The 21,015-nt window shown below is 54.7% G+C and overlaps 10 protein-coding genes across 10 annotated transcripts; 6 read left to right on the top strand and 4 right to left on the bottom strand.

Annotated features, from left to right (window-relative positions):
- Positions 1-387: 387 nt before the first annotated feature.
- J4E84_005667 (uncharacterized protein) lies at positions 388-1,113 on the top strand (the record flags this gene model as incomplete). Its single annotated transcript, XM_049388262.1, has 1 exon — positions 388-1,113. The coding sequence occupies one exon, from the start codon at positions 388-390 to the stop codon at positions 1,111-1,113; it is 726 nt and encodes a 241-aa protein (XP_049243807.1).
- Positions 1,114-1,721: 608 nt separating this feature from the next.
- J4E84_005666 (uncharacterized protein) lies at positions 1,722-2,399 on the top strand (the record flags this gene model as incomplete). Its single annotated transcript, XM_049388261.1, has 1 exon — positions 1,722-2,399. One exon carries the CDS (start codon positions 1,722-1,724, stop codon positions 2,397-2,399), a length of 678 nt encoding a protein of 225 aa, XP_049243806.1.
- Positions 2,400-3,575: 1,176 nt separating this feature from the next.
- On the top strand, positions 3,576-4,073 carry J4E84_005665 (uncharacterized protein; the record flags this gene model as incomplete). The annotated part of the gene is made up of 1 exon (XM_049388260.1): positions 3,576-4,073. One exon carries the CDS (start codon positions 3,576-3,578, stop codon positions 4,071-4,073), a length of 498 nt encoding a protein of 165 aa, XP_049243805.1.
- A 1,343-nt stretch (positions 4,074-5,416) lies between these two features.
- J4E84_005664 (uncharacterized protein) lies at positions 5,417-8,319 on the top strand (the record flags this gene model as incomplete). Its single annotated transcript, XM_049388259.1, has 3 exons — positions 5,417-5,439; positions 5,528-8,217; positions 8,270-8,319. 3 exons carry the CDS (start codon positions 5,417-5,419, stop codon positions 8,317-8,319), a joined length of 2,763 nt encoding a protein of 920 aa, XP_049243804.1.
- A 770-nt stretch (positions 8,320-9,089) lies between these two features.
- On the bottom strand, positions 9,090-10,335 carry J4E84_005663 (uncharacterized protein; the record flags this gene model as incomplete). Its single annotated transcript, XM_049388258.1, has 2 exons — positions 9,090-9,483; positions 9,539-10,335. 2 exons carry the CDS (start codon positions 10,333-10,335, stop codon positions 9,090-9,092), a joined length of 1,191 nt encoding a protein of 396 aa, XP_049243803.1.
- Positions 10,336-11,794: 1,459 nt separating this feature from the next.
- On the bottom strand, positions 11,795-12,667 carry J4E84_005662 (uncharacterized protein; the record flags this gene model as incomplete). The annotated part of the gene is made up of 1 exon (XM_049388257.1): positions 11,795-12,667. The coding sequence occupies one exon, from the start codon at positions 12,665-12,667 to the stop codon at positions 11,795-11,797; it is 873 nt and encodes a 290-aa protein (XP_049243802.1).
- A 193-nt stretch (positions 12,668-12,860) lies between these two features.
- On the top strand, positions 12,861-13,621 carry 60S (60s acidic ribosomal protein P2; the record flags this gene model as incomplete). The annotated part of the gene is made up of 4 exons (XM_049388256.1): positions 12,861-12,885; positions 13,043-13,098; positions 13,192-13,241; positions 13,291-13,621. The coding sequence occupies 4 exons, from the start codon at positions 12,861-12,863 to the stop codon at positions 13,619-13,621; spliced, it is 462 nt and encodes a 153-aa protein (XP_049243801.1).
- A 455-nt stretch (positions 13,622-14,076) lies between these two features.
- On the bottom strand, positions 14,077-16,063 carry J4E84_005660 (uncharacterized protein; the record flags this gene model as incomplete). Its single annotated transcript, XM_049388255.1, has 3 exons — positions 14,077-14,243; positions 14,413-14,649; positions 14,950-16,063. 3 exons carry the CDS (start codon positions 16,061-16,063, stop codon positions 14,077-14,079), a joined length of 1,518 nt encoding a protein of 505 aa, XP_049243800.1.
- A 360-nt stretch (positions 16,064-16,423) lies between these two features.
- On the bottom strand, positions 16,424-18,493 carry J4E84_005659 (uncharacterized protein; the record flags this gene model as incomplete). Its single annotated transcript, XM_049388254.1, has 3 exons — positions 16,424-17,196; positions 17,245-18,272; positions 18,321-18,493. 3 exons carry the CDS (start codon positions 18,491-18,493, stop codon positions 16,424-16,426), a joined length of 1,974 nt encoding a protein of 657 aa, XP_049243799.1.
- Positions 18,494-19,192: 699 nt separating this feature from the next.
- SU2 (Eukaryotic peptide chain release factor subunit 1) lies at positions 19,193-20,657 on the top strand (the record flags this gene model as incomplete). Its single annotated transcript, XM_049388253.1, has 4 exons — positions 19,193-19,322; positions 19,374-19,423; positions 19,470-19,813; positions 19,865-20,657. 4 exons carry the CDS (start codon positions 19,193-19,195, stop codon positions 20,655-20,657), a joined length of 1,317 nt encoding a protein of 438 aa, XP_049243798.1.
- Between the last annotated feature and the right edge of the window lie 358 nt (positions 20,658-21,015).

The following is a 21,015-nucleotide window of genomic DNA, read 5'->3' as shown; positions in this document are numbered from 1 at the left end:
ATCTTGTTGTTGACAGTCCTCGAGGCACTTACGCCCACCAAGGGTAGGTTCATAGGCGGTAGCCCGACTGGTGGCTATGGCAGTCCACTCCGTCCGCGCTTCGAGCGGGACGAGCAGTCCTTGCCTACTGTGGCAGAAGACGGATCCAATGGAAGCGCGTCCACTGATTCACATTCCGTTTCGGGAGGATCATCGTCGCAGCTCAGCTACACCAATGCCATGAGCCGCCCTATGGATGCTTCTCGAGGACCAGTCAACAGCCAGATGCCACACGCAAAGCAAAAGCTTGTGGGTTTCGCTTCACCCTAGCATGTCGAGGGACTGTGGCTAACATACACGAAGCCAACAACTCCACAGCGAGCTCATCCTATGACATTCAACGGAAATATGCCGCCTTCTCTTGCGTCTCCATCGTTCACTTTCCCGCAGGGTACTCAGCAGTACGGTGACTACACGCAGAAGATGGCGTCCGCTAAGACCAACCACCTCAAAGACATTGGTTCTCAACGTGGCATCTCTCACACAGGCCAGAGGTCCGATAACTGGCGTTCATCCGGTCACGCATCGTTCAGCAAGTCCAAGCGTCATCCATCCACCATGGTCAACCCTGCGCCAGCATTCCCACGCACGATGACCGACATCCCCGAGTATCTGGCTGTACAGGAGATGGCTTTCCGTCAAGGTCAGTATGACTCAGGAAACTCTCGCAGCAGGGTCCCAGCAAGCCCCTTCGCAAGCCTCTTCGACCAGGTCTGGGAGCGCTTCTTCCAAATGGGTGCAGCCTACGGAGGAACGCCTGCTACATCGCCCGTAGAGCCGTCTCCCACTCACGAGAACTTCGTTTGGTCTATCCTGATCAACCCCGCTACACAGGATCTAGCGCATCTCAACGGTTCCGTGGACATGGGATGGGCTCATAAGATGTGCAGCATGTCTTTGAACTGCATGGAAGAGCTCATCCGCGTCGTGCGCAACCGTCCCAAGGACTGGGAGAAGATCGTCTGCGACATCCCTTTCCCGGTCAAGCAGACCATAGTGGCCTTCCCTGACCTCTGCGAGTACTACGACGCCCTCCAGCAAGAGGCCAACGATGCGTTCGGCGGCGGCTTCTGAAGCTTGTCAAACCCGTCGGCTACACCTTCGTGAAGTGAGATTATTGTCCCACATTCGGAGTTATGGCCGCCTAGCAACGGTAACAACATTCGCGTGCGGTCTGTTGGTGGTTTCGCCTAGGCGATGTTTACATGACGATCAGGGGGTATTGTATGATGTTTCTCTAACGAGATTTTAATAGTGGGTTGATTCCTTTTTGAATTCATGGCGTTTCACGGTGGGCACTGATGGAGTCTCGGCGCGATCTTGTTGGAGTATCCCGGCAGCATCGTCAGTTTCTATTCATGTTCACGCCCACCGATCTCACGACGTCATGTAACGACCCATGTACAAGGAATGGCTCTGGCGCAGAAGCCCCAGATGTACTGTAGCACAGCTACGCACCAACACGTATAACAAAAATAATTTTCGATACAATAGCCCAAAAGCAATAACACACACCTCGCGTCGTGATACTGCCACGCCAGATCACGTGGAGACGCGAATACGGGAGGGAATGGCTCCGGGCCTTTCCAAGATTTGCGAATATCCGCGTCATGCACATCATATCAGATTTTCATCACCATCTACTATAACCGTGTCCAGTCGCGCAAACCGCCCCTCTGAAAATGACAGCAACAGCACCAGCACGTTCGCATGGCTTCGATCGCCAACACAGCCTTTTGCAGCTCGACTGCAGCGCCGACCTGCGACACTATTCGCGCAACCTCGGGCCAGGCGTCCAGGAGCGCATCTTCCAGACCACGAGCGACGCCCTGCGGAAACAACTCGACGAGCATCGCGACTTCCTGCTCCGGCATCAGCAGCAGCAACCGCGGCTGGCTCCTACCTCGTCGGTAGTCAGCGGCCCAGCGCCGCCAACTCCTCAGGCATACCCACAGCCTCATCCCTATTCCCAGGCGTCGCAGCCCCCTCCCCTCCAGGCCGCCGCACCGCAGCTCGTCCATCGCCGCCCCGAACCCGCCATCGTCCCCGGCGACATCAGCACATACCCGCTCGCCCTGCGCGATGCCCTGTATTCGCAGAAGCTGATTCCGCGGGCGCACGACGGCCGGTCAGCGTATCATGTGGTAGTCAGCAGCAAGAACCGCGACCTGGGCGAGGATACAAAGGTCGTAGGGACTTGCCCAAGCATGCTGGCAGCGAACGAACTCGCGGCGCGGTACTTTGTCGAACATTGTCTTGTCGATGTTATTGACCCGAAGTTCACACAGCTGGCGAGCGGCGCGTTGCACTGCGGTGCGGGACCTCACAACGTGTATGTGCAAGAGGGTAGGATGGAATGATGGACGCATTTGGGAATACAAGATGTCGTGGACCCGGGGCAATGGTCTGGTCCCCAGGTTCCACGGTACCCTTTGTCACCTGCAGGGTCCGCTGCCGTCCTGCATCATACCCGTGCTTTCAACCCGTCAGGCGGTATGTCATGTCCATCAAACATGTCGGACAATCGCATCTGGGATGCGCATCGCCACCACAACCTGATCGACGACTCGCGGGCGATTTCAGAGCTCAGCGATGTTCCTGGTCAACCAGAAATCCGACAAACCGCGAAGTCGTAAGATATGAAGGGCCAACACGCACCGGTCAGTCACAAGACGTGTCGGGCAACAGGAGTCAGACAGGTAGCATCCTCTCATCGGCGCATGCTGGGGTACTACATGCACAGGGCGAAATCAGCTTGGAGGAAAGGAGTTTTACATTCTTGGAGCGTTTCGTGTTTTTGGGCGGATATGTATTATTATAATCTATTTCGATGATCCATGCGCATCATTGCTGGGACCATAGAGCCCCAGAGCGAGTCAATTAATTCTGTAATCACCTTACAACACTGTCCACCGTCTATACCGCGCTTCTCCGCTTTGACGTCTTTTTATTACACCTGTCCAAGCTGTCATGTAGACTTGTCAGTGCCGCCTGTAAGTCGCGCGCCTGGCATGTCTACCGGTACCTATTCTCGACCTCTAATCCCTCGTTACCCAAAAGTTACTCGCACCCACACCAGAAGTGAAACGAAGGGAGACGATCACCATATCTTCACCGGAAGTGTGTTTCATGCCCACACTTCCCAACAAGGCAGTTTACCAACAAGTGTAGATTGCAGTGTTGGCATGTTCCGGACTCATTTTGCTCGTCCGCCCGCTACTTGCCGTGGTAGCAGGGTCATGCGCTCCGCAACTTGGCATGCCCTTGTCCCTGTGACCGGAACCCTCGCATTGCGGGCTCTTCAGCTACGTCATCAACATTGTTTACCAGAGCGCGCTGGTGTCGCATAAGTCCCTTCATATCCTGCGAAGAAACGGAAATCGCGCGCTTCGGTATACCGCGTCGCATCACGTAGATCCCAGACCCTCACTGTACCCAGCACAGCGGAACTCGCGACCATCCCTTGCACAAACCCTGCCTCGCAGGAGCCACGCCACGCATAACCACCTACCCACGCCGCAGCCACACAGCCCGCCATGGCGCCCCCAAACACGCCTTTCATCTACCTCCTCTGGCACCTCTACCTCGAGCCCATCTTCGCCCTCGGCGGCACATACCACCTCCACTGGGCGCCCGCCGAATACTTTACCTTCATGCCGTCCACATCCGCGTACCACCCCGACTCGCAGATCGCGTACGACCAACTCGCATCCGCATACCTCTTCTTCGCCTTCACAGAGGGCGTGTTGATGCGCGTTGTGAAAGATCGGAAGACGTGGTGGTGGATTGTGCTGGGGCTGATATTGTGTGATTTGGGGCATTGCTATGCGGCTTGGTGTGAGATGGGGACGAGGGGGGTGTTGGATCTGGGGAGCTGGAGCCAGAAGGATGTTGTTACTAATTCGCTGAATGTGCTGCCGGTGCTTGTGAGGGCGGCGTATTTGGTGGGGCTTGGTGTGCCTGGGGAGGGGGCTGAGAGTAGGAAGGAGATTGAGGCCAGGAAGGCTCCGAAGAAGGCTTCGAGGAAGGCTTGATCTGAAATGTGATTTTACTGTTGAGATATATATACATTGCGGTCTGATCTGGTTGTACGCAGTATGTCATGGTCAGCCCAACGCAGCCTACATGCTGAAGTCGAGATTCTTGCTTGATCACGTTCCTCACATGATGCGTGTGCGTTCGTTTCTCTGAACCAAGAGCTAGCGATGCGTTCTTCGGTGTGTTCGTGTAGTCGACAAGTTCGGTTGTCAAGGAAATATCATGTTGGCGCATATACCGCGGCCGAGACAGGCCGTGGCAGGGTGAGGCGAGGTTTGTGTCGGTCCCAGATAGCATGTTATCTCGATATATACGTGAGACGCTCTACGCGGTCAGAGTTTCAAGGCCTGCAGCATACACGTAGTTTCTCCAATCTTCTCGTCTATTCCACGCGCGCGTTCAGCACGGCTGATTCGTCAAGTCTCTGCAGACGGCATGCATGGAAAATATAGCAGCATGTGGGGGGAGTGAGCCGCGGGAGGGCCACGCTGCAGGTCAACATCGAATTCTGCGCGCACTATCGGATTCTCTGAAATGCCATGACGGCGCACTAGCCTTGGAGTCGCTCTCAACACTTTCCCACCAACCCCCATCGAGATGGGAGCCTTCACGTGAAGGTTGCAAAGTGCGCGGGCTGCACAGACGGCGACTGGCTTCGGGAGATTCAGCGCGCAGGACGGAGGCAGGCTATGGTTCATGGCCCCAACGGTTGCACGAGCCGGCGTGTGTCTAATTGGTGGGCGGGGCACAGTGATGCGCGACTAAATGGGGAAGCTCCCGCAGCTGTCAGGTTAGCAGAGCAGGCGCCGGCACAGTCTGACGACGGTCTTCCGTGCAACTTGCGTAAAGATGACCGTCGTCGAGTCAAGGCCTTCGCTGATTGCAGTGCGACGGTGGAGAGGCCCACCAAACGCGCTGTGCGTGCCGGTGTGGCCGTACGTCATACCGCGGGGCTGAAATCTTGCAATTTGCGGCCATGGACACGAAAGTATCAAGTACGCCCCTTGCCGTAAGCCGCACGCCTCATCCAGGAACAGCAGCCAGATATCCTGAATTTGCCCAACCCCCAGCCCAGCACGCCGGCAGCACTTTCTTGCTTGGGCCCCGACTGACACGCGTAACTAAAGGCGTGGCTTCCCTACTACCTGCTTCATCACGATCGATCGAAGCTGCCGGAAATTTCACTGCGCGCGCCCACCGCCTCTATAACTTCACCTCGTCTGCCCCAAGCCATTGCGCAGGACCCGCTTCTCCCGCCTATATCTGATTGCCATTTCTCCACCATTTCTACAACCTCAATCTCTGACCAGCGGGCGCCCACGCCAGACTGCTGCCCAACATGACCACCCACGTCGTCTCCCTGTAGGTACCGCTTTTCACTTGTCAGCCTGAATCACCCTGTAGATAGCGCACTATGATTCCAATCTGCACCGCGTTCGCCCTTTAACAGCGCTAGTTTCCTCCCGTATACCGTCGACTTCCACGAGTCCAAGTCCAACCCCCCAAGCCCGCCAGACGCCGCTCCCCCGAAGCTGAGCGAGTCCGCCCGCGAGTCCTCCGCTACAAGCATAGCCAAATCGCGGCCCGTCAGCAAGAATGCAACTGAAGAGCAGACTCCGAGCCTCCTTAAGCGGGCGCCGCCGACACACATCCAGCTGCCCAAGACGCCCATGCGCATGACGGAGCATGAGGACTTCTTCACCCCCGGCCAGCCCAGCGCGGCCACGCACTTCCCCAAGCCAGCAGACCCCCGGGGCCTGGTACGTAGCGATGCCCATGTCCCCGAATGGGGCACTACCGGTCTCTTCTTCAACCAGCCCATGTCCAGGGCCGAGCCAGCGCCTCCCGACACCATCCTCGAATACGCAAAGGCGCAGGAGCGGGCGCAGGCCCAGAAGGAGCGCATGAAGGGCTCTCACGCCGGCAAGCCTACAACGGACCCGCGATGGGCCACCGAGTACTCCGTCGTGCCAGCTGTCCAGGGCAACGGCGGCCTGACCAATGCGCTGCGCTGTGCCGTGGACAACAAATGTATTAGTGACACCATCACTGTCGGCTTGATCGGATTCCCCACAGACAGCTTGAACGAGGAGAAGAAGACGGAGATCTACGAGAAGCTCGAGGAGGAGCAGGACGCCCTCACCGTCTTCGTCAGCGATAAGGACTTCGATGGCCACTATGCGCACTACTGCAAGACCATCCTGTGGCCAGTCTTCCACTACATCATCCCCGACCACCCCAAGAGCAAGGCTTTCCTCGACCACTCATGGGTCTTCTACGTCAAGGTCAACCAGGCCTTTGCCGACAAGGTCGTCAAGAACTACAAGCGCGGAGATGTCATCTGGATCCACGACTACCACCTGTGTCTGGTCCCACAGATGATCCGTGAGAAGCTTCCAGATGCACAGATCGGCTTCTTCCTTCACACTGCGTTCCCCTCCTCCGAGGTCTTCCGCTGCTTGGCCGCGCGGAAGGAGCTGCTCAACGGCATGCTCGGGGCGAACCTAGTCGCTTTCCAGACACCGGAGTATTCTCACCACTTCCTGCAGACGTGCAGTCGAATTCTCTCCGTCGAGGCTACTGAAGACGGTGTCCAACTTGAGAACCGCTTCGTCAACGTACACTCATCGCCTATCGGCATTGATCCTCGCGCTCTCGCCCTGGCCCGCGAGGAACCCGAGGTGCTAGAGTGGATTCAGACCATGCAGAAGCGGTACGAGGGCAAGAAGGTCATCGTTGCTCGCGACAAGCTCGACAACATCCGTGGTGTCAGGCAGAAGCTGTTAGCGTTCGAGTTGTTCCTCAACAAGAACCCCGAGTGGAAAGACAAGGTTGTTATGATCCAAGTCGCCACATCTACCACCGAAGACACTGAACTCGCTGCAACCGTCTCAGAGATCGTCACTCGCATCGACGCGGTTCACTCAACCTTGACGCATAACCCTCTCGTCTTCCTGAGGCAGGATATCGCCTTTTCGCAATATCTCGCGCTCCTTTCCATTGCCGATGCCCTCGCGATTACCAGTCTTCGTGAAGGCATGAACCTTACTTGCCACGAATTCGTCATCTGCCAGGATGGTCGCGCGAGTCCAAAGAAGCACGGTCCTGTCATCCTCAGTGAGTTCACCGGAAGTGCTTCAGTCTTCCAAGGTGCCGACTTGGCTGTGAACCCCTGGGACTACAACAGCATCGCACAAGCGTTCAAGGTCGCCTTGGAGATGACTGATTCCGAAAAGGAACGCAGATATACCAAGTTGCGCGATACGGTTATGCACCAGACTGGTGACTTCTGGGTTAACAACCTCAGCTGCCATCTCTCAAAGGTCCACGAGGAGCAGTTCAAGCGCGACACCATGTCCATTCCCCGTCTTTCGTCCAGCAATCTTGCGCGTACCTACCAGGCATCTCAGCGACGACTCTTTGTACTCGACTACGAAGGCACCCTCGCATCCTACGGATCTGTTAACAACACCGTCCTGGCGAACACCGAGCGTGTCATTGTCGTGCTGAACGACCTTGTTGCTGATGACAAGAACGATGTTTACGTCATGACTGGACGTACTGTTCGAGAGACTGAGCTCATCTTTAACCGCGTGCGAGGTCTCGGTCTCATCGCGGAGAACGGTTGCTTCTTGCGCGAGCCCAGCGCAAAAGAATGGATACAATTCCCCGACGAAGAGAAGACTGTGAAGTGGAAAGACTCCGTCAAGCCCATCTTGCAGTACTATCTCGAGCGTGTCGAGGGTAGCTGGGTTGAAGAGCGCCACTGCTCCATGATCTTCCACTACAGAGCGCCCAACGACAAGGATGACTCCGCAAGCCGACATGCTGGTGACTGCGCTAATCACATTAACGATGCATGCGAGCAGCAGCGCATAAAGGCGGTTCCCACCAAGGACTCAGTTGTCATCGAGCCCATCGACTTCGACAAGGCCTCTGCTTCGCAATACATCTTCAGCAAGTACCCTGAGAAGGGCCGACCTGACTTTGTGTTCGCGGCTGGAAACGACCGGAGTGATGAGGGTGTGTTCCGCTGGGCAGAGCAGCTGAAAGAGGAATGGAAGGTTCCCAATGTTCAGACCGTCACCGTCGGTGATCGCAACTCAATCGCCATGTCGACATTGCCCAACGGCGCAACCGGTAAGTTCGCATTCTTGAATCTTCAACAAGACTCCACTGACACATCCCGCAGGTCTTCTCGGCGCCCTGAGCAAACTCGCGAAGAACCCTCGTACACCTTGAAACATTGGAGTACTTTGGGCAAGCGAGCAAACATGAACCTCTCTGCACGGGATATGTCTAGCGCGTTTCGATACCCTCCTTACGACCTGATGATTGGTAATGGTAACGAAAGCACGGGGAACTTACTTTGGAATGAAGGGATTGCGAAAGGGATGTTACGCACGAATGAATGTCAAGCATGGGTGGAGTCCGGTTGGTCTTTTCCTATGATAGATCTTTTCTACTCTCAATACGGAACCTAGAATCTTCTTCATGATGGTGTTGCTGTTGATCTGTGCGATGATGTGAGTGTGTCGAGGTCTATCTTTCTTCATCAATACGTGCACGACTAACGGCCATCGAGGCTTGTGTGAAGGACTGCCGTAGATCGAGCTACCTCGGGTGTGCCTCTTGATATTCATGAACAGCGATCCCGTTGGCGTCGCGTCAGTGCGAAGTTATAGTAAGGTATGACAGCCTCCAACTGCAAAGACGCGGCTATATAATGTCGTTCTCTAGCTTAGACAGACAGGAACTTGGACAAGACTTAAGCACAATGTAGCACATAAACACTTCGAAAGCCAAAGGGTGACACCAATTTATTCATTGAGATGGCAACTGCAGTCCACGCTGCAAATAAAAAGATATATACCACGAAAGATATTTAGAAGCGAATTAACAAGGCATCAAGAAGGGTATCGCTTAAATCAAAAGTATCATCCATCATCAAAAACCCCAAGCCCATCAACCAAACCCCTCTCCTCCTCCCTTTCTCTCAGTCTCACTGCACTCTAAGCAAAGTTGCCACCAGCAGTCTTCTTACTATCCGCCGCAATACTAACGCCCTTGACCACAATCTCCTTACCGCCCTCACTCGTAATCTTAACATCGACGCTATCCGCGCCAAAGCCAGCCGGGTTCTCGAAGAAGTTGTACGGCTTGCGTGTAGTCGGCTGCCAGGTCTTGCCAGAGTCGACGGAGACTTCGAGTTTGGAGACGGCCACGTTGGAGTTCATGACTTGCATGCTGAACCAGAATTTGGAGGTGCCGGATTTGTTTTTCAGGACGATGGGGGTGGTGATGCCGCAGGGGACGGGGGTCCAGTCGACGTTGATGACGCCCTTGGAGGGGGCGGCGAGTTTGGCGAAGCCGTCGGGGTAGAGGTCGAGGTGGTTGGGGCCGCAGCTGTGGTGGGGTTAGTGGTTATTTCTTGTGAGATTCGTACGGTGGGATTGCTTACCCTGGGCATTGGTCGGTGACCATGGCCGTGATTTTGTTACCATCGGGGCCGGTTACGCTGACGCACACACCGCAGGCGTTGCCGTTGTCCCAGTTGGAGTCGGAGAGCGCGGTGCCGTAGAGACCGGCGGGGATGGTGTAGCCGACGAAAGAGCACATTCCGCCCTCAGTGTTTCCGCCGTAGAAAGTGGCTTCGCCGCGCTTGGAGGCGGCAGATAAGACGGCAGCCTTGTCAGCGGGAGCCGCGGCTTGAGATGCGGCAGGAGCTGGAGCCTTGGACTCGGAGGCAGGCACTGCGGCAGCGCTGGATGACTGGGCGGCAGCGTAGGACTTTGATGCCTCACTCTGGGGGATCGGAGTGTAGGCAAGCGAGCTGTAGTCTAGCTTGGTGGTCGGGAGGACGCTCATGGTAGGGTAGGAGGGCGAGTCGGAAGATCCTGCAGGCTTGAAGAGAGCAGAGGTCGTGGCGTTGCCATAGGGAGCACCGGTTGGGTGAACGGTGACGGTGGTGAGGATCTCCTTGGTGCTGGTGGATGTGACATCCTCGACAGCGTCGGGAGTAGCAGAGCCAGCACCGGGGGTGACAGTGACGTAGACCTTCTCGTAGGTGGTGGTGTAGACAGTGCTCCTGGAGGAGCAAGCGCCAGACTTGCTAGCGGTGGCGTCGGCGACATCCACGGGCTTTGCAGTCTCGTACACTGTTTCGGTTGCGGTAGTGGTGACAGTCTGCTGGGAGCAGACGGACTCAGCAACAGCGAGACCCGCGACGGGGAGAAGAGAGAAGAAGGTGGACTTCATGGTGTCTGATGATTGTTTGATGGAGTGACGGAAGATGGAATTCGAACGACGACTTGTTGGAAAAGACTGTATAGGATCGTATCAACGAGTCCAAGTAATGAATGGCAGCAGCTCAGCGGCTTGCAAAAAAAGATGGAAGTTCGACTTCGTGTTGAGAGAGTTACCAGAAGCTTGAAGCTCTACGAAAGGGCGTCCCCGCTCTACATAAAGGCCTCGAACAACGCTTACATCTCATTTTACTTGACTAACCCAACGCAGCGCCACGCAGTAAACTAACATGTGGAAATTTGCGCTCGGGAGGAATGCGAATAAGCTCATCTCTTGATCACCAATTCCGTTGTCTCGACCCACCGAACGTAGCGGGAAAATGCCGGCCAGGTACCCACGCGCTTCTCGCCTTTTTCTAGTCCAGCCCCAGTGATATGCATCCGTTGATTGACGGGCGTTTGGGGTTGAGCAAGTCAGAGTCCGTTTCAGAAAATGCTTGTGTCAATGCTTGGTATGATGAGTTGGGGGCATTGTGAGTCGTGTGGCGCTAAGGCGTAGGATGCGCTAAAAGGCGATCAAACATGCGTGAGATGAGAAGACGGGAACACGCAGTATTTTTAAAATTCGCTGCCGGGAACCGGATTCTGAAAAGTAGAACACCGCAAGCGACGTTCTACAACTGCCTGTTGCGCAGCCGTAGCATGATGCGTTGTTTAGCAGTAACGCCGCGAGTGTGTTGTGTGGCTATGCGATACTAATTCGGGAACCAAAGCGTTTCAAGGAAACCGATTTGTGGCACTTCGGGACTTTGTCGGCCGTGTAGTACAGTCGCGTGGTAACTACTAGTGAGTCTAGAACCAGTGTATATATTACACGAAATACCGAGCGTAGTCCGGTGATGGTCCGGTGGATATTGTTGACTCGGTAGGCGCCCGCAACATCGTCGACGAACCTGCTACATGATCCCGCATTCTCCACGTTGCGCCTAGATGGAACCCGATCTGTAGACTGTTGGCCATATCAGAACTGTGAGTCCATAAACGGATGTAAGGATGCGTAGATGTGGATCCGAAGTCTTCCCCATACAAGTACAACAGGCTAGAGCATACAACAACAGCCCCGCGATGGCGTCGGTGATACTCCTACCATCAATCTAAATATCGGCTCCTTCCAGAGAGATTGTTCGCTGAGAAGTCGCTTGCATTCGGGTGTAGCCAGAATTGTCGTAGTCGCGGTGACAGCACACACGTCGGAGTCTCCGCTTGGACCAGGGCCATGCCAACCAGAACTGCTGCGATGTCGCGACATCTTGGTCTTCCCAAATAATACGAGAGTAGTATCTTCCTGGTCATCTGTGACCTGTATGATGAACCAATTGCGCTTGAGCGCGTTCTCGCCTTGCTTGGTCGCCGAGTAAAGTTGTGGACGGCGTAATCTAGCAACTAATGACAGGCTGCCGTCATCTGGACGTTCATTCCACAACGATGCAGAAGTTGTTCATTCCCGGTCCGTCTCTGATCTTCCTTTTCTCAGCCGTTGTAGCCTTAGGCTCATTCGTCAAGGTAAACAAGTAGTAACACAGCTTTGAACTGTTTTTGCTGAATTTCATCGTAAAACCTAGATCGCCCATGATTCCGAGAAACAGATCTTCGTCGAGATAGCGTGAGTTGTCGACGCACGGTAGAGGTAGAACAAAGAATAGAACTGGCAACACAGAATCGGCCGTCTCAGTCCATGCAACGCCCTTTCTCAAGAACTTGGTGATGCGTTTGAGCATCTCGCCTCGACCAACTGCATCCGGAACATAGTTGAGTACGAGAGATAGGGAGATAATATCGAAGCGCTCATCGTCGCATGTAGGCAGTGGCCGCTCCATGAAATCCTGCTTTTCGATGCCCGGCCCTTGACTGTTCAGATCGATCCTCGTCATGTTGATGACGCTTGCGTACTTGGAGATCTCGTTCTTAGCTGACAAAGCTCCAACTTCGAGACATCTGAGTTCGGCGTTGCCAGCGCTGCGGCGATCCCGTGCTTTGGGGTCCAAAACCTTGGATTGCTGGAGCCAGTCGACTAACAGCTTGCTAGAATCACCACCCCTGTCTTTCGCCTGACCTTGCTTGCTTGCAGCCTGGTACATCTTGATGCCTCCATTTTTCTCGATAGCTCGCGCGATCTCTTCTGCCGAGCTCACATCCCCTTTCTTCAGGGCTGCTGCATGCTCCTTCTGTAGTCGGTGATGGGTGCGAATGATAGTCCTGGAGCGCTCCGAGGTCATCCGCTCTTTCGGCTTGCTGACGGGTGGTCGGCCATGCGACAGAGTCTTTTGGCGCTTTTTGACGGCCATGACGATTTTGATGTTGCAGTCACATGGCTGAGGTAAGGTGATGGTCGAGCGAAGCCGAGAGCTCAGATGCAAGGATTTGGCGCTAGTGTGTTAGCGTGCTTTCTTCCCACACTCGACTTGTAGCCGGAGCAAAAACCACAACTTTTCGATTGCGACTCTCGACACTAACTCCAGGACCACCACAACCGCCAAAATGGGACCCAAGGCCGTATCCAAGAGTACGTCAACGCAAACACGCAACCGCGAGATCGAGGAGGAGCATACATGTCGCAAAGTGGCACCGGACCGCGGCGGCAGCCTGTGGAAAAGGGAACTTTGCGAATGCGCCTCGATCAGCGACCCTCCTATTGTGCTCATCGCTAACATCCTTCACAGCCCCTACCAAGACTGGCAAGCAGGCCAATGCTGCTGCCAAAGCGGCCCTCCGCGGCGTAAGCCTCCCTTGATCCTCTTGAGTCGTGTCAGAAACATACCTCTGACGGGCTGTACTTCTCGTGTGATGGGCACAATTAACGAGATGACAGTCGTATGCGAACAAGAAGCGCGCGATCAGGAAGAACACCAGCTTCCACCGGTATGCCCGACCCCAAGACTGCGAGATGTTGCCTGCTAACGTGTCGCAGCCCCAAGACCCTCGAGCTGTCCCGCGCCGGCAAGTACCCTCGCAAGTCGGTCCCCCATGCCCCCCGCATGGACGCCGAGAAGGTTCTCATCCACCCTCTCAACACCGAGTCGGCCATGAAGAAGATCGAGGAGAACAACACCCTCGTCTTCATCTGCAACGTCAAGGCCAACAAGCGCCAAATCGCCGCCGCCCTCAAGAAGCAGTACGACGTCAGCTGCGTCAAGATCAACACCCTGATCCGCCCCGACGGCTCAAAGAAGGCTTTCTGCCGCCTCACCGCCGATGTCGACGCTCTCGACATTGCGGCCACCAAGCTCGCCATCGTTTAAAGAGGTGGTCTCTGTATAAGGGAAGGCATGGTCATGATAGGGTCTGGTTATACCCGGCAATGGAAAAAGCGATGTGATATGCATGGCGGGCGTTCATGGGATAAACGTAGTCACGGTGACTCGAATGAATCAGATTTCCACATGACGCCAAGTTGGACTTGGTCCTCAACAACCTTTACATTTCCGTGCTGTGACACCGTTCTTTCTTGAATTGTGATTCCTGGACATGCGACGTAGCTTGATCTTTCGATTACAGAAAGATTCGAAAAACCATGAAAGTTTGCTGGGTAGGAGAGATCAATGCAATGCTGGACGCAGGTCTATGATGTACCTCATATCTCCATTTCCAATGACATGCACCCAACGCTTCCCGCCATGCAGTGTTGTACAGATCATCAAGTCTCATTATCATACACTCCCGTCTCACCCCTCCCCTCTCTTCTCTTGTACCCCATCTATCCCCTCAACCTCTCCAACTCCCTCAGCACAACCATATTCGCATCCAAGAACCGATCCACACACTGCCTCATGCACGGCTCCTCGTACTTGTCCAATTTGCCCGCCTTGACGGTGCCCGCGGGGATGCATTTGCGGAAACATGTGTCGGTGAGGGAGTGTATCGCTATTTGGAGGAGTTGAGTTAGCGAATGGGTACTTATGGGAGTGGGAATTGGGAGGTGCTTGGGTGCACGGTATTGTGGGCTGTTGTATCCACAGAGGGAGGATGTGAAGCCATGACACACGGAGCCAATGCACCCCAAGAAAGCTTCTAAGAGAATGCGAAAACATACAAGATTGGATCCTAGCCTTCTGTCCCTCATTCATAGCGAATTGCTGCAGTTCCTGCTTGTCGCGGTCGGACAGCTTGCTCAAGTCGGCATTGCCGAAACCGCCACCACCTAGGGAGTCCATCTTGTTCTCTTGTGTGTATGTGTGGTCGCGAGACTGCGCCGGTATGTATCGGGAGGTTATTCGGGTGGAGGACGAAGACGGTGTGGCTGGTTGCAAGTGCGGGCTGTAGTTTTTGTCTGGATTGACGTACTTGAAGCTTTGCGCATCGGAGGTTCAGCCGCGGATGGGGCCGATGCGCGTTAGTCAGCCTTGGGGTATTCCACCATCGCTGTTGTTACACTGAGTTTCCTTTGAAGACGACATTGGATTCTCCACGTTTGTTCATGCGTTGGTTTGAGTCGGTATGTATTTACGAGTGCTGTACTGACAAAAGGTTCGATGAATATGGCTGAAAGCAACGCTTGACGCCCACCTTCATGGCTTTCACAGCTTCATTCTCACAACATGCTCGCGAACAATACGCCTTCCATCCTCACTCTTTCGTACTACTCGAGGCTCGCTGGGTTTCCCAGCCAGATCCATAATCCCCTCGTCGCTCGCAGCAGACGCTGTGGCGCCATCAACATAGAATAAAAAGTACGGCCAACTACCCTCTTTCTCCGACTTGAACACTCTTACCTTTGAGATGTATTTGTTACCACCCAACTGTCTCTTATGCTGCATAAGGAAGTAACCAGCCCACCTTCCAACAGGACTTCCTAGCAGCGCTTTTCCCGCGTCCGTCTCCAGGCTGAAGTCATGTCCTGGCCAGCCTTCCGCATCCTCTTTCGGCGGTGACAGGGTGCCCAGCGCACGCTTGACATGCTGGTTTGTTTCTTTGTTGATGATCATTGTGACAAACAGGTACTTGATATTTTGCAGACTCTCCGCATCGGTATGCACGCGATTCCAGAACGCCCATGCGATGTCGGAGACGCTGCGTATAGCTGGGAGTTCCTCGGCAAGGGGAGCGCGTTTCCATAGACGGCGTGCAGCTTTTGCGGCGGAAGAAAGTTGGATGGCGTATACAGCGCCGGCTCCTGCGTTGACGCCAAGAGTGTGCTCCGCATTCGTGACGCGGTATTCTTTTTCGCAGACGTCGTACCGTTGGTCGGCTTTGGCGGGCATCTTGCCATCGTCACCCTTCTTCACAGCCGGACTGTCGAAATGCTCGATGAGGAAACATTGGTTTCGGCCGCCTTGGCTCTTGCTCTTTGTCCCAATGCCTAGATCGCCAAAGGCTTTCTTCAGCATATGCCCGTTCTGGCTGTCGAAATTGCATTCCGGGTCTGCTTGTTTGGCGAGAGCGTCGGTCGCATCGTTGTAGCCCCATTCGCGTAGTTTGTCGATTAGATCGCCGTCGAATGGGCTTTCGGCAGTGGTGCCTAGATTGTAGAGAGTGGCAGCTTCGGCGTCGCTGGCCTTCATGCCTTGGAGGAGTTTGGCACCGCGGGCGACAGACAGTGTCCATGGGTCGTCGTCGGCTCGGACATCGAAGTGATTTTCGTTGGTAAAGGTGACGTTGGTCTTGGAGGTGAAGGTAGTATCGCAATGGGCGAATGTGATAACAATGGCCAGGGTAGAAGCCGCCGACAACAGTGGAAACCTCATGGAGCGGAACTTGCGATGAACGAATGCCCTCGGCTAATCAAGAGTGTATGTTGAGAGACAGAACTAGGCGATAAAGTCAAGTTAGTCTAAGCGGCAAAGACCATCAGTGAAAGGAGAAAGAGCAAAGTGGAGTGCAATCTAGCCTCGATTTGGGCCACCACTCAAGAAGCACATTGGGAGAATGCAGACCTCAAACTCACTTGATGCTATGCAAAATAATATTTCATATCGAGAACAACCCTCCAAATGCACAAGAACGCCATGCCTATTACCACCCGGATATCAAACTTTTACTAAACAAACACATTACCAGACAACTATAATCATTCCGACATCGTCATGATCTCCATACTTTCGTTCCTAAGCCCCAATCATCTCTTTGGGCAGGCATGCAAAAACAGTGCTGATGATAGCCATAATAGTGCTGACGACGATCAACACCCAGTTCATCGTCTTCTCCCCACTGGATATCTCTTTTCCAAACAATTCCAAGTGGAACGCCAAGGGTAGGATGATGCAAATGCTAAAGCAGGCGACACTGCCGAGGAGTGTCATGATGCGGTCGAATGAAGGAAATACGATTGCGATGATGACGAATATGACGATGGTAACGATACGAAGGGTGATCTTGAGCGCTCCTCGAGTGAGTCCGCTCATGCCGTCAATGGACGAGGACATGGCCAGAGAGCGCGTGTCCAGACCGAAGAGGACTTCCAAGGTGCTGACGATGGGGCGTGCGTTGAGCGGGATCTTGGTCAACGGAATGATGGCAATGCAGATGGCGATGAAAACGGATATGCCTTGAGGAAAGCCTTTGGTGAGGAAGATGTTGCTCGTCACTTCTTCTTTGACACCGTCTCCGAACATGAGGATACCAGCGCAAGCCATACCGACATCGATCAAGTAGGTGAAGATGTAGGTGACATTGACGGCCTTCCTGTACTTGTATGGGTGTCGCATGTCGCGGTAGATGTTTGGGAAAACAGAGTGGCCACCCCAAGGAGACATGAGTAGACCAATCGAGAGTGGCACGGTCATCCAGTTGTCGGGGAACAGGTATTGAGTCATGGGCTGGCGGATGGAGCCGGGAGCGTCGGGTTTGGCAAGTCCATCGACCCAGATAGCGAGGGTGACTATTATATGTTAGTTGACATATATGATGCAGATAGTTGTTAACTCACTTCCGAAGCAAGACATTACACCCAAGATAGATGTGAATGACAAAAAGCGGAGGGGTAAGAAGCTCAATGGTATCAAGATCAGCCCACAGACAATCTTCCACTGGAAAACGTCCCAACCGGGGATGAGAGCGTCCATGCTGTCAGCGAAAAGCACGACCAGTGCTACGCATGCTGCTAGCAACTCCAAAGAGAATAGAATACTGGTGGCTACCCGCGCTTTTGTTCCAAAAGAGACGTACGCAAGATCAGCAAAGGTGATAAGGGAACCATCGACATCAAGGCACTTAGCAAGTAGCTTTGCAGTGTAGCCGGTTACTATGGCAGACCACGCTAGGAAAACCATGCCTATCAGCCATCCAGAGTACTTGAGCGCAAGTGGCAATGTGAGCAGTCCAACGCCGACCAGAACGTTGACGGAGTTGAAGATTGTCTGGGGAAGTGTGGATTGGCCAACGACCACGTTTATGATGTGTCCGTCCTCTTCGACTTGCTTGACCAGAAGTGGCTCTCGTTCCTGTTCTGGCTCCCCAACGCCCTTCATCTGTTGCTCTGTGAAGAGTCGGCCGGCATGGCGCATGGACGACTCGTTGACGCGCGAACTCAGACTGCCGTATCCCGTGCCATAGCTCGCGCCGAAGGGTGACGATAGCGAAGGTTCGATCTGGAAAATGCTCGACCCTCTCCCTCTCAGGCGCTGTTCGACGCCGTTGGGCAGCAGCTGGCTCCGCTCGGTCGCGCCATTCTCTTCGTCTGTGATGGCATTGTCGGATGCGCGTCTGCCCTCATTCTGGAAGGCCTGTCGCAGGGCGGATCGCTGGTCGGGTACTGGCGTGGGCAGTCCGCTGCGCGAGAAGTCGGACTCCTCTGTGTCGTCGCCGTCTTCGTCGTCTGTCTCGACGCGGAAGGAAGGGCGCACGGGGGTGATCTCGAAGAAGCCTGCCGCACGCTGCCACGATCGCGCAAAGTTGTTGATACTGTTAACGCCTCCAACTTCGCCCAGTGCGCTAATCTGCTGTCCTACGGAAGACCTGCTTTCTGTTAGCTGCCGTGTCACGCGAGCGGCGCGATATGCTCACCTCCGCCTGCGCAGCTCTCCCGCGGTGCCAGTCCACCTCCCGGCATTGCTCTCTCCGCTGGGCCGCCTCGAGAGCTCGTCCCACTGCACATGGCTCTCCGTGTCCGAGTCGATGGATGGGCGGTTGGAGTCGTAGGCGCTCCAGGCGGATGGCTGCTTCCCTCTGTTATCCATGGTGAGTACGTCAGGGCGTCACGACAGATGGAGCAGGCGCGACCAAGAAGAACGTATGGGGCAGGCCAGGCGATATATCGTCTAAAACTGTTGATTCAAACCCTGCAGGGAGGCGGGAGCTACTTGAGTCGATAGCTGGCTATCGTCGGGATGAGATTGCGCCTGGTGGATTGCGGGTGATAGCCGCTATCCATGACCGTCCTGATTATATAAAGAAGCGCCGAGCGAGGCACTTTTGCCATAGAAAGACGCAGAACGTCAAGATGGCTATCACGAGGGATTCATGCGGCCCCGCCGGTCTGCCGTCATAGCTGCCCCCAGCCGGAGCTACCCAAGGCACGCGCTGATAACGGGTTACTGCACATGCGCTGCTGCTGCTCTCCATGCCCGCCGCCCGCTGAGTGGCCGTGCAAGCGAGCCTCTGTCAGCGCCCAGTCGACTGCCCTACCGTGACTGTGCTGCCTTATGGGCACAGTCAGGGACAAATAAATTCACATAAGCCGAGTGGGCTGCCGTTTGCCTCTCCTGAAGACTTTCGCATTCACGTAGCCAAGGCGCGCAGTAGTCACAGGCCGCGCTCTCCACCCTCCTCCCGCCGCCAGTCGGCAGCTACGTCGCTTGTTCTTGCCCCTCGCCGAACAAGAAAATCTCTCGACCCCACCAACACCACTACCTCACCTCGACACCACCGCCGCGACCATGTCGTCCGGGAAGAATGAGCAGCCCAATGAGGCTGAAAAGAATATTGAGATCTGGAAGGTCAAGAAGCTAATCAAGCGTCTCGAAGCAGCCCGCGGAAATGGCACATCCATGATTTCCCTCATCATCCGTATGTGACACCTGACGACCTAGCAAAATGCCGCAGACTGACCATGTGTAGCGCCCAAGGATCAGGTTTCACGTGCCGCGAAGATGTTGGCTGAAGAATTCGTGAGTACCAGGACACCCTGCGACGGCGCGGTTACTAATTTTCCAGGGTACCGCCTCCAACATCAAGTCGCGCGTCAACCGTCTCTCCGTCCTGTCGGCCATTACCTCGACCCAGCAGCGCCTCAAGCTCTACTCAAAGGTCCCGCCCAATGGCCTTGTTGTCTACTGCGGTGAAATTATCACCGCAGAAGGCAAGGAGCGCAAGATCAACATCGACTTCGAGCCCTTCAAGCCCATCAACACGTCGCTATACCTTTGCGACAACAAATTCCATACCGAGGCCCTGAGCGAGCTGCTCGAGTCGGATCAGAAGTTTGGCTTCATCATCATGGACGGAAACGGTGCGCTCTTTGGCACTCTGTCAGGAAACACGCGTGAGATTGTCCACAAGTGAGTGCGACCAATAATACCTTTTAGCATACAGGTCACTAATCGGTGCAGGTTCTCCGTCGATCTCCCCAAGAAGCACGGCCGTGGTGGTCAATCCGCTCTGCGTTTCGCCCGTCTCCGTGAAGAGAAGCGCCACAACTACGTCCGCAAGGTCGCCGAACTGGCTGTACAGAACTTCATCACCGCCGACAAGGTCAACGTAGCCGGTATTATTCTCGCTGGTTCCGCCGACTTCAAGAACGACCTCAACCAGTCCGATCTCTTCGATAACCGTCTGCAGTCCAAGGTCATCAAGGTCGTCGACGTGTCCTACGGAGGCGAGAACGGTTTCAACCAGGCCATCGAGTTGGCTGGCGAGACCCTCAGCAACGTCAAGTTCATTCAGGAGAAGAAGCTCATCAACGAGTACTTTGACCACATCTCCAAGGACTCCGGCAAGGTCTGTTACGGTATCGACGACACCCTGAAGGCTCTGGAGGCTGGTGCTGCTGAGACTCTGATTGTCTTTGAGAACCTGGAGATCACTCGCTGGGTTCTCAAGAGCTCTGCGGGCGCGGAAATCATCCTCCACACCACCAAGCAGCAAGAAGAGGACCGAAGCATATTCATGGACAAGGAAACCGGCCAAGAGATGGAAGTCATCGATCAAGGCTCTATGCTTGAGTGGCTCGCCGAAAAGTACCGCGACTTTGGTGCCAACCTGGAGTTTGTTTCCGACCGTTCTTCCGAGGGCAACCAGTTCGTCAAGGGCTTTGGTGGTATCGGCGCCATCCTCCGTTATGCGCTCAACTTTGAGCAACTGCAAGACTTCGACGAAGATGAAGATGAATTCTACGATGATTGACGGTTGTGCGCCCTCGCTGACTGCGAGGTAGCGTCCCCACTCGCTTCGAGTGACGGAACGTCCGCTACCTGCGCGAAAAGTCAAAAAGACGTGTCCGAGATCAAGGCCGGAGTAGTCGAAGCAACGACACTTCGCCTTTCCAGATTGTAAGATGGGAGTGCCTATGGAGGGTTTGCAATGTACGAGTAGTATCCGTCCCCCAGCAACCATTGACTAATTTTTACAAGGTCGACCAGCACCAGTCTTACCACGACCCGCTCTCGCTTGCATGGAGAGGCAGCAGCCTCATTTAGGCTCGACCTCTTCAAACCTCGGTCTGAGAAGCTCTAACTTAGCTACAATAAGGACTAGAAAGCAT

The sequence above is a fragment of the Alternaria hordeiaustralica genome (assembly GCF_023758085.1).
Source record: "Alternaria hordeiaustralica strain BMP 2776 chromosome Unknown scaffold_10, whole genome shotgun sequence".
NCBI lineage: Eukaryota > Fungi > Ascomycota > Dothideomycetes > Pleosporales > Pleosporaceae > Alternaria > Alternaria hordeiaustralica.
Note: the sequence above shows the minus strand (reverse complement) of the source record. Positions and strands in the feature narration are given on the sequence as shown.